General features: G+C 39.9%; 1 protein-coding gene across 2 annotated transcripts in view; it reads left to right on the top strand.

Moving 5' to 3' along the window:
• The first annotated feature begins 6665 nt into the window (after nucleotides 1–6665).
• The window catches only part of KLKB1 (kallikrein B1), a 35667-nt gene continuing 30128 nt past the window's right edge, over nucleotides 6666–12204 (top strand). The window contains exons 1-2 of one of the 2 annotated variants that reach the window (XM_061583856.1): nucleotides 6666–6815; nucleotides 9643–9701. In XM_061583856.1, coding sequence (XP_061439840.1) covers nucleotides 9644–9701 — 58 coding nt within the window. In that variant the 5' untranslated portion in view covers nucleotides 6666–6815; nucleotide 9643. The remainder of the gene's footprint in view (nucleotides 6816–9642; nucleotides 9702–12204) is intronic. The other variant, XM_061583855.1, reaches the window with a different exon arrangement.

The following is a 12204-nucleotide window of genomic DNA, read 5'->3' as shown; positions in this document are numbered from 1 at the left end:
CTACAAATTTGTCAAAATGCAAAGACAATTTGGGTTGGTCTTTCACAGTCCAATCCACTTCCTGTGTAGCTTGGAAGAATTTGGTAACGTGTCTCTGAGCATATGGTGAGTGGTGGCAACACCTGCAATCAGCCCAAATAATAGAAACAAGACATGTACTGTGCTGATCTTGTTTTAGCAGGGAGGAAGCAACATTATTAAGACAGGTGACATAGTTCAGATGGTCACTTTAAATATGTTTGATTTACTTTGCAATTTTCGTGAAGTTTCCCATAGGAAATCATTTTCTTTTGCTTCTGTTTCTGTGAATATGTGAAGTACAGCAACACTTTGCAAAATTTACACTAAAAAAACTCCAAACATAATTGTGGAATAATGGCACTGACTGTTCTGTAGAATTGTCTCCAGTGGACATCAGGAATGTCTCAGTTTGCACAAGATAAAACAGTGGGAGGTGAAATATATTCTAGCAAAATGCTAGGTGTGCTCTATGTTTTAATTGACCATGCCCACCTTGCCTTAAAGGAAATGGTTTAAACATAGCAGGCTGAAAACATGCATCTTGGGCAGGCTAAGTTTGTTTTTTCCAACAGCTAGAGTTATTCCTGAAGTAGCAACATATTGTAATCAGTCTGATTTTACGTCAAAATGCAGTTTCAAATTCAACTGTTAATGCACCTAAAATAGAAACAGAACATAACCTCCAATTTGAAACACAAAAGGCTGTCTTCACAATCATGACACTGACCAATAAAAAGGCTTTGAATTAATAAAAATGAATTTGATACAGGTTTCTAGGATGAATAATGAGAAATAAAATTTAGATTAGGTTCTCTGTAGAAACAATAGTAACACAGGAATGAAGCAAAGTAAGAAGAACACCAACAAACATAAAAATGTAATTCTCCATCTTTGGAGATGGCAGGTGTTGCCACCACTCACCATAAGCTCAGATGCACGTTACCAAATTCTTCGAAGCTACACAGGAAGTGGATTGGACTGTGAAAGACCAACCCAAATTGTCTTTGCATTTTGACAAATTTGTAGGGCAGTACAACATCTCACCCCCCTTTTGGATGCACACCTTAACATGGTGGGGGGGGTTTGAGAGTGTTGGAAGAAGCTGAGAGCAATGCAATCAGGAGTCTAGACCAAGAGGCTAGACTCTTAGCAGGGGCACCCAAGGCAGAATGGTCAAAGCTGAGACAAAAGACTAAGATGCATCCAAACTCGGAGAAAGGCAATGGTAAACCACCTCTGAATACCTCTTACCATGAAAACCCTATGAACAAAATATCCAAACTGCAAGATGAGATAGTGCTGGAAGATGGGACCCCCAGGTCAGAAGGCACTCACCGAACTACGGGGGAAGAACAAAGGACAAGTACGAGTAGCGCTGTGATTAATGATGCAGCTGGGTCAAAGCCAAAAGGAAGCCCAGAGGCCGATGCGCACAGATGCGAAAGGAGAGATTGGAGTTGTACGATGCACACAATAGGAACATGGAATGTGAGAAGGATGAACCAGGGAAAGTTAGAAATTGTCAAGCAAGAAATGGAACATATCAACATTACAATACTTGGTGTGAGTGAATTAAAATGGAAGGGAATGGGACATTTTCAATCAAGCAGGAAATGAGAAATCAAGAAGAAACGGGGTTGCTTTAATAGTGAGAAGTGATGTAGCAAAAGCAATTAGGAGCTACAACGCAAGGTCTGAGCGAGTGATATCAATGAAATTAAACAGGAAACCTATTAACATAACCATCATCCAAGTCTACATTCCAACGGCAAACACAGATGAAAAAGAATTGGAGAGATTCTATGCAGAAGTACAGGAGGAAATTGATCACACACCAAAACAAGATGTGCTGATAATCATGGGGGACTGGAATGCCAAAGTAGGGAACAGAAAAGAACTAGAAATTATGGGGCAATGGGGCTTAGGAGACAGAAATGAAACAAGAGAAAGACTTATTGAATTTTGTGAAGCCAATAATTTGTTTCTTGCAAACACATATTTTGAGCAACCAAAAAGACGACTATATTGACATCATCAGATGGTCAATATAGGAATCAAATTGATTATATAATTGGTAGCAGAAGATGGAGAAGTTCCATACTTTCTGCAAGAACAAGAGCAGACTGTGGTACAGATCACGAACTGGTTGTATCGAAAATCAGAGTAAAGCTAAAGAACAACAAAGCAAACATAATGCCAAAATACAATTTAAATAACATCCCAGAAGAATATAAAGATCAAATAAGAAACAGATTTGAGGCTTTAAACTTAGTTGACAGAGAACCAGAAGAACTATGGAGTGAAGTCAGAGACATGATCAAGGAAGAATCCAAAAAGACAATACCTCTAGTTAAAAGAGAGAAAGACCTCAGTGGATGACTGAAGAAACTCTTAAAAAGGTTAAAGAGAGAAGGAAAGCAAAAGCAAAAGGAGATAGAAACACGGTTAGAACCCTAAATGCAACAATACAGCAACTAGTACGTAGGGACAAAGAAAACTATTACAATAGTTATTGTATAGAAATAGAAGATGACAACAAAAAGGGAAGAACAAGAGCCCTATTCCAAAAGATTAGAGAAAGGAAAGGGAAATTTAAACCAAGTGTAGCGATGTTGAATAATCAACAGGGGAACACACTGACTGACCGAGATGAAATAAAAGGAAGATGGAAGCAATACACTGAAGAACTCTATAAAAGAGATGCCAGGGTGACAGATTCATTCACAGAGGAACCGTATGATGAAGAACCAGAAATTTTAGAATGTGAGGTCAAAGCTGCTCTTAAAATACTTGGAAGAAACAAATCACCAGGAATAGATGGCAAACCAGTAGAATGGCTACAAGCTACTGAGACTGAATCTGTCCAAATTTTGAGAAAAATGTGTCAAGAAATGTGGAAAACTAAACAACGGTCCACAGACTGGAAGCGTTCAATATACATCCCAATTCCAAAGAAAGGGTATCCCAGGGAATGCAGTAATATCAAACTATTGCCTTAATACTCCATGCAAGTAAAGTTATGCTCAAGATTCTACAACAAAGGCTTTTACCATACATGGAGCGAGAAATGCCAGACGTCCAAGCTGGATTTAGAAAGGGAAGAGGCACCAGAGATCATATTGCAAACATACGTTGGATAATGGAACAGACCAAGGAATGTCAGAAGAAAATCACCCTGTGCTTTATAGATTACAGCAAAGCCTTTGACGCTGTGTAGATCATAAAAAACTATGGAATGCTTTAAAAGAAATGGGGGTGCCACAGCATCTGATTGTCCTGATGTGCAGCCTATACTCTGGACAAGAGGCTACTGTAAGGACAGAATATGGAGAAACCGATTGGTTCCCCATCAGAAAGGGTGTGAGACAGGGGTGTATTTTATCACCCTATTTGTTTAATCTGTACGCAGAACATATACAGAAAGTGGGATTGGACCAAGATGAAGGAGGTGTGAAAATTGGAGGGAGAAATATCAATAATTTAAGATATGCAGACGATACCATACTCTTAGCAGAAACCAGTAATGATGTGAAAAGAATGCTGATGAAAGTTAAAGAGGAAAGCACAAAAGAAGGACTACAGCTGAACATCAAGAAGAGTAAAGTAATGACAACAGAAAATTTATGTAACTTTAAAGCTGACAATGAGGACATTGAACTTATCAAGGATTATCACTACCTCAGCACAGTCATTAACCAAAATGGAGACAATAGTCAAGAAATCAGAAGAAGGCTAAGATTGGGGAGGTCAGCTATGAGAGAACTAGAAAGGGTCCTCAAATGCAAAGATGTATCACTGAACACCAAAGTCAGGATCATTCAGACCATGGTATAGTAGGGCCCCACTTATATGGTGGGTTCTGTTCCGGACCCCCGCCATAAAGCAGAACCCCACTGATTTTAATGGGGTGCGTCATGTGAAAATGCCGCAAAATGCCGCAAAAGCGGCTTTAAAAGAGGGAAGGAAAGCCGCTGCATTAGCGGAACGCCAGTAAGCAGAGCGCCGGTAAGCGGGGCCCTACTGTATTCCCAATCTCTATGTATGGATGTGAAAGTTGGACAGTGAAAAAAGAGGATAAGAGAAAAATCTACTCATTTGAAATGTAGTATTGGAGGAGAGCTGTGCGCATACCATGGACTGCAAAAAAGTCAAATAATTGGATGTTAGAACAAATTAAACCAGAACTGTCACTGGAAGCTAAAATGATGAAACTGAGGTCATCCTACTTTGGACACATTATGAGAAGACCTGATTCATTAGAAAAGACCATAATGCTAGGAAAAATAGAAGGGAGTAGAAAAAGAGGAAGGCCAAACAAGAGATGGATCAATTCTATAAAGGACGCCACAGACCTGAACTTACAAGATCTGAACAGGGTGGTTCATGACAGATGCTCTTGGAGGTCACTGATTCATAGGGTCGCCATAAGTTGTAATCGACTTGGAGGCACATAACAACAACAAACAACTTGGTTCAAGCAGACATTCTTTCTACCATTGAATACAACCCAATATTCTGTTGTTTTTTAACTGTGGTCCTACTTCTTGGCAAATTTAACTCATGACTCTGAAAACCTATCAGCCTAATCTGACATGGGAATTAAATACAATGCACTGTCGGTGATCCCAAGAAACCTGCAGAGGGAAAGATTCAATATGTTGACAAAATTATCCCTTTTTGTTATTTACATTTACACAGAGTTTCGTGAGGAATAAGCAAACTAGAGAGTTTTCATAACAGCATCATCAGCTAGTTTATTAAGGAGCAGCATTTTAAATAATGCTGTTCATATGTAAAAAATTTATCTTAAAAAGCTAATTTGTTATCTCACAAGTAGTAAGATGTGCTTAAACAGTAGGAACTTTGGTATATGTTTCAATGTGGATGTTGATGGATTTCACCTATGGATTGTCTCAAACATTAGTTTGTTCTTGCAAAAATTACAAAGAGCTGTGGCACCTTAAAAGACCAACATATATATTGTGCCACAATATATGTATTAGTCTTTTGTGGTGTCACAAGATTCTTACTGATCCTGAACACATTTCATAATATCTCCTGAATGCATATTTTATTAATGATATGATGAGCAATCATGCTGTGTGTTTTTTTAAGACAAAATAACAGACTGGGGGGGATTACCATTAGCCCTCTAGGACATGAGTAGGGGAAGGTCAGCTGCTACCTGTCTAAGGTCCCAGGAGTCCTCAGAACCCCAGGTGGTCTCTTCCCTTCAGAGAACCAGCTGGTGGGGCCTTATTTCTAGAGTTTGGTTATCCCCTTTTCACCACTGGACACTCCTTTTTTATGATTTCTTTGTTTTTATTTCATGTCTCTGGCCAGTTCAGTTCCTCACTGTGCTTTCTCCCTCCCCAGCATCTACTTTATCTGTCTTTCTTTCCCTTTCCCACTCACTGACTCACCACTGGGGTTGTGGGCTCCTGGCCCCTTTTTCTCCTCTCTTCCCTTTTCTGGCTTCCAGTAGTCTTTGTGGCAGGCCTGCTTTCCTTAATAGTATGTCCTGTTCTCTTCTACCACCTACTGTGTCTCCCCTTGTGTCTTTCTTTGCTCTGTCTCCTCGTCTCCTCTGTCTTCCTTTACTGCTGTCCCCTTCCTCTTCCTGCTCCTGGAACCAAGAAGGAATGCTTTCTGATGCTGCCTTTTAATCTGCTGTGGGACGCCCTCTGTGTCCTCCCCCCCGCCTAATATCCTTACTTCCCATTCTTCTGGCTCCCATGCTTCAGCTGTGTGTTGGGTCAGCTGCAGAGCTGTGCAGGGGGCAACAATGTCTATCAGCATCTCTTCACAGTGAGGTTTAAGCTTTCCTTTCCCAGCTGGGACCTTCATAACCCACCCACCCCGACACACAGCACAGTACTTAGAACTAGGGGAAAAACTCACTGATGCCAGTGGGAGACTTTGTTGGGAACATAGAAAGACCATTGGTCTATCTAGTTTGTCTACACCAGTGTTCTTCCAGTTTGGGTCCCTAAGGATGGTCATGACTATTGACCATGCTGTCTGAGGATGAAGGGAGTTGTAGTCCAACAACATCTGGGGACACAAGGTTAAGGAATAGTGGTCTACACTGACTGACAATAGCTTTGCTGGGTTTCGGGTAGGAGTGTCTCCCAGTGCTACCTAGAGATGCTGGGGATTGAACCTGGGATATTCTGCATGCAAGGCAGATGCTCTACCACTGAGCTATGATCCTTCCCCAACTTCTAACCAACTTCCATCCAGCTCCCATCAGCAGCACAAGTGTGTGTCCTGACAGTAAACCCCACCACAACAATAAATTAAATAACTAATAATGTGCTTCCCTTTTATGACAGCCAAAGTTAGCAGCCTGAAGTAGCTGCAAACAGAAGGAGTGTGAGGGATCTATGTTCTCGTACACTTTGATGCTTTCCTGTTCTATGCAATGCAGTTCCCATAGTAAACAGCAGAGGGCTTAACTACTGTAGTATAAATTGGACAAAACTGTGTTGATGTTTTTAAAGAAAAACCTCCTGTGTCAATGGAGCTCTGTTAACTTAGGTCAGCTGTGCATATTTTTCCAAAAAGCACAAGCAGTATTTACTGTGTGAGCTTCTCTCAAAAGTAAATATCACAGGTAGGTAAACACCGGCATGGGCAGCATAACACAGCATAACTGGAACTAGTCCATTTCCTCCCTAAGTATTCCTTTTTCTTCCTCCCTTTCCCTCCTCCCAGCTCCCCAATTTTTTGGGCACCACAGATTGCGTTTGTTCAGAAAGAAAAGTTACAACTAGTACGGTAACATTCTCCAGGTAATGAACTTTCTTTATTGTTTTCAGATAAAAGATGCATCTGAATCCACTGCATGGCTTACTTTTTAATTGCTTTCAGGTGTCTAATATAAGAAACCTGGATCTGTTAATGTTAGAAGTTAAAGGTGTAACTTTTAATCAACCAGTGAGCTAGATTAATCCATTTAAAAACAACCTTTTTAATTAACTCAAAAGTTTCTCCCAATTAATGGGACAGCAGATTTTTTAAAAAAAATATATGTGAAGAATGGCATGTAAAAATGTAAAGAGAAATGCCTCTTCTAAGACAATGTCTGCTATGAGATAGATATGCTTCATTTAAAAACAAACATATGCGTCTTGTTTCACAACAATTATTTTTATTCAAATGCAAATTTAATCAATAGATTAATCACTAAAGCTCATACAGTCAATCAACTAACAGTACAATCCTACACAGCATGCTGCACACTGTCTTGGGAGTAAGCCCCACTGAGCAAAATGAGACTTACTTTTGAGTAGGCTGGCACAGGGTTGCACTGCAAGATTTCTTTATTAGGGTGACAGCCCTATTGATTACAACATCACATGCATCCTTTTTGCATAAATAGGTGGATTAGAAATGGTGACACATAGAGATACATGGGAAATTAGATCTTTGCAGATCTAATTTCTGATTAGATTCTGGTATGTACTGACCTAATCTCTATCTCTTGCAGTAATGCACTGATTGAAATGTCACTATTGCATTGTGCACGTCTGTGAATGTTATGACACAGTTCTCAGCTGGAAAAGCATCAAAATGTATTTTAAAATACATTTTTCTCAAAATATGTTTAGAAATATGTATTTTAAGAGAAACATATGTTTTAAAAAGCACATTTAAATGTACATTTTATACACTTTTTAAAAATGACTGTAGCTAAGTCAAAATATGTAACTATTTGTAAAAAACGCATTATATTAGTGTTGACATATGCAATCAAGCAAGACAAAATTATTTCTTTCCATTTATGCTAGCGGAATTCCAGACCAACTCTACCACTGGTTGCAGCAGAAATGGTCTCAGTGCATTTCACTCATTCACTACTTGTTTACAACTAAACAAGCTATTAATCAACTCCCCAAAACAACAATAATTCAGGCTGTGACTCTAAGCACAATTGCATTGGAATTAACCCCCATAGAAGTTTGTGAGCATGATCCAAATCAAAATTAAATGCTCGTAAGTCGCATTGATTTCTAAAGGGGAGACTTGCAGTGTAATTTTAAGCATGATTACTCAAAAGCAAGGCCCTCTGAGTTTAATAGGACTTGTGCGCAAATGTGAGCATAAGATTGCAGGCTTAAACATTGAAATCAATGTGATCTTGGCTGGATTTTGCCCTGTGGGATTTACTTCAGTGTAAATGAGTCTAGGATCAGGGTCTAAGGCTGCAATCCTAAACACACTTACTATTAAGTCCTATTTGAACACAAAGGGACTCGCTTTTGAGTAAAGATGCATAGGACTCAGATGCTGGCTATTCGGTTTCTATGCATACTTTCTCATAAATAAGTCCCGCTTAGTCTAGTGGAGCTTATCCCAAGAAAAGGCACAATCCTAACCATGTGTACTCAGAAATAAGTCCTATTTAATTCAATGGGGCTTACTGTCAAGTAAATGGGGTTAGAATTGCAGCCTAAGTATGCATAAGGTTGCCACCTTAGGTAGTATATGTACTAGAGCGTAACTCCTTTTGAACTCAGTGAGATTTACTTCTGAGTAACTAAAGCATGCATAGAATTGTTGGAATGGGCAAAAGGAGATATTTATTATTTTATTTATTTATTACTCAATTTATATCCCGCCCTTCCTCCCAGTGGCAAACAAAAGCACTAAAAACACTTTCAAACATAATAAAAACAGATTTTAAAATATATTAAAACAAAACATCTTTAAAAACATTTTTTTAAAAACCTTTAAAACAAATTAGAAAAAGCTTTAAAAACATCTATTTTTTAAAAAAGAAGGTTTAAGAACATATTAAAAAGCAATTCCAACACAGAGACATACTGGGATAGGTCTCAACTTAAAGGCTTGTTGAAAGACGAAGGTCTTCAGTAGGTACCAAAAAAATAACGGAAATGGCTCCTGTCTAGTATTTAAGGGGAGGGAATTCCACGAGTAGGTGCCGCCACACTGAAGGTCCATTTCCTATGTTGTGCAAAGTGGACCTCCTGATAAGATGGTATGTGCAGGAGGCCCTCACCTGCAGAGCGCAGTGATCGACTGGGATAAGACAGTCTTTCAGGTATCTTGGTCCCAAGCTATATAGTGCTTTGTACACCAAAACTAGATGCTTGAAGTTAACCCTGTAGATAATAGGTAGCCAGTGCAATTCTTTCAGCAGTGGGATGACATGTTGGTGATACCTTGTCCCAGTTAGCAGTCTCGTTGCTGCATTTTGCACCAGCTGCATTTTGCACCAGCTGCATTTTGCACCAGCTGCAGCTTCTGGACCAACCTCAAGGGTAGCCTCACATAGAGTGCATTACAGTAATCCAGTCTGGAGGTTACTAGGGACATGAGATAGTACATGATTAATACAAAAGGACTTCATAGAATATGTTAACATATACAGTAAGTCAGCCAATAACTTATACAGATGTGAGCAAAAAAGATTCATCTTTATAAAACAAAACACTGTACATCTTTAAATTACTGGGCAATGTCCTTTATATTTTTTATAGCCTTTTGGTTAAGGTCTCACTCCGATCTTGGAAATATGGGCTCGAGAAATCTCATTGAAGTACACTATATAGTACATACTTAAAGTGAGCATTAAAATATTTCATTTATTTTTAGAATGGCTTGGATTTCTCAAACAGTTTACTTCATTGTGTTATTTTCTTCAGTATGTAGTGGTAAGTATGTCATATATAAACTTGCTTCTTATGATGAAGATTTGTGAAAATATATTTAAATGCTACCCTTAATCCAAAGAAGCTCAGAAAATAAAACTTGGAACATTAATAATTTATCTAACTTACAATATTGGAGGAAATCTAAACACTCTGAATTATTAATGCCAGGGCAGCCAAATTTCAAAATATTCTTATCTGTCAATGGATATTTACAGAATTCCCTAAGTGGAGGTTGGGGACTTCAATGAAAATGATGGGTGTGCCTTCAGACTGTCAGTATTTTGCTGGATGAATTGAAGTGCATACTGGGAAATTTAGGTTTACACAGTTAAAATGGATTAAAGTGCTCAATTGTCCTAGTGCAAGAAATCGATTTTTTAAAAAAGGAACAGGCTGTTTGTAGTTTAGAAAGTGGCAGGGAAATATATTGAAAAGTGGGGAATGAATGAATGAATGAATAATGGAAATGTAGGCCACTATTATACCACTTTAACATTTATGGCTTCCCTCAAAGAATCCTGGGAACTGTAGCTTGTTAAGGGTGCTAAGAGCTGCTAGAGGACCCCTATTCCCTTCCCCGGCCTGCAATACCCTGAGTTCCCTAGGAAAAGGGGTTGACCGTTAAACCAGTGTAAGAATTGTGGCTCTGTGAGAGGAACTGGGATCTCCTAATAACTCTCACCAGTCGTAACAAACTGAAGCTTGGTAGAATAATGCTTTAAATGTATGGTCCAGACGTGGCCATAAAAACACCCTGCAAGTAAACCAGATTCATTGTTGTATAACCTCCTTGCAAATCAGGATGAATGTTCAATAAATAGGTCAGTAAGGCAGAATATTTGGAGTTGTATAATCCAATATTGGCTTTGTATTAGTGGAGCACCTCATTTGTACTCATCTACCCCACACACTGAAGCCCTCTACGCCCCCTCAGATTTGTTCCTGACTGTTGGGAGACCTCTGGAACAGCATGTGATATGTCACAGAGGGTTGCACGAAGTAGGAAGGATAGGTGAAAACTGGGTGCCTCAGCTTGTGTGAGCAGAAGTGATTTCCGCTAGTGGAAACCACCACTGAATAAAATATCTGAGGTTTAGCAAAAATTGGCAGTGCCTTAAGATGTGGGAAGCTTGATGTTTTTTCAAGCGCAGGTTTTCACCAAACCTAACCCTAAATCAAAGATCTGAGGAGTGTACATGTGTTTCTACACAAACATTTATTAAACTTGCACTGACAGAAAGAACATCATGTACATTTTTGAAAGTGACAATTTTTTTGAAAGTTACTGCCTGTGCTGCAGTTGACATCTTGGGAATTCCCTCTTCTCTGTCTTGCCGATGTTCAAATCTTAATAGTACATACTAACAGTGAACTCATTCTCTGAGAGCTAATCCTCCATGTAGCCAAAATGTCACCATCCACACACAAGGGTAAGGTATCAGCACATGTGGGGGAACTCCAAGGTTTACATACGTATACAAAATATTTACAGGAAAAAACCTTCCAAGTCTGACCTCCCAGCAAAAAACAGAGGGCTGAGCATACTTAGTGGCTTCAGTATGTTGACTGTTAATGGCGGTGAGGCAGGGGTGTAGTCATCAGGGGTTTGGGGTGGTGGTCTTAGACCCTTTACTTTTTTGGGAGCAGGGTCCCAGCAGGGCCCCTCTGTCTCCAGCATCCTGTGAGCCAATCAGCATGAAAGGGGAGTATGTTAGCCACTGAGAAGAGTCTTCTAACATGCTTCCTTGTGTTTTCCTGCTGATTGGAGCCAATCAAAGTGAAAGGAGGTGAGGTGAGTCAGCCACTGAGAAGACTTTTCTCAGTAGCTACCACTCTCCCCTTTCATGCTTATTGATTCCTAAAGATGTCTGTGGGAAAAGGCATTAACAAGGATTTTATTCTCAACTCAGCAGCAAAAAACAAAAACAAATGGGGATGTGGCTATGGTTAACATGAAGGGACCTGCACTTCTGAATTTGCCACTGTATAGCTGTGGTGGGGAATAGAAAATGGCAGAGAGAAAAATGGAATGGACTGTTCTTGAAAGGGAATGGCTGGCTGGCTTGAAACCTTAACAGGAGCATTCTACACTGCAACAATTTTGTTTCATATTCCACCTGTAGCATTTGGCGGGGCAGGGCAGCAGTGCTTACCTGACTTCCTGACACAGGTGTTGCTGCAGTGTACCGGAAAGGAGAAGGGGAGGGGCAAGGTTGTGGTGTGATTGGCACAATGCAAACACATTGGCGAGAGCACCAACCTAGTAAGCCATAGTGATGCAAACGACGGGAGGTTAGTTGCTGTGCCAACTGCTACTGGGTCCCACTTGTAGCTTGCAAAACGTTTACTGGCCTTGTCTGCCCACAATGCACTCAACTTAATCATATGTGACTTGAAAAGAAAGGAAATGATGCCCCGCTCGCCGCACAGCTGACGAGCAGGGCATGGTTGCAGATGGGGGCGAAGCTGCCGCCTCCATCTTTGTTTGGGGCAACATCGTGCG

Source organism: Rhineura floridana, chromosome 9 (assembly GCF_030035675.1).
Source record: "Rhineura floridana isolate rRhiFlo1 chromosome 9, rRhiFlo1.hap2, whole genome shotgun sequence".
Taxonomy (NCBI): domain Eukaryota; kingdom Metazoa; phylum Chordata; class Lepidosauria; order Squamata; family Rhineuridae; genus Rhineura; species Rhineura floridana.
The sequence above is the reverse complement of the archived record's forward strand: the minus strand, read 5'-3'. Positions and strand labels throughout refer to the sequence as shown.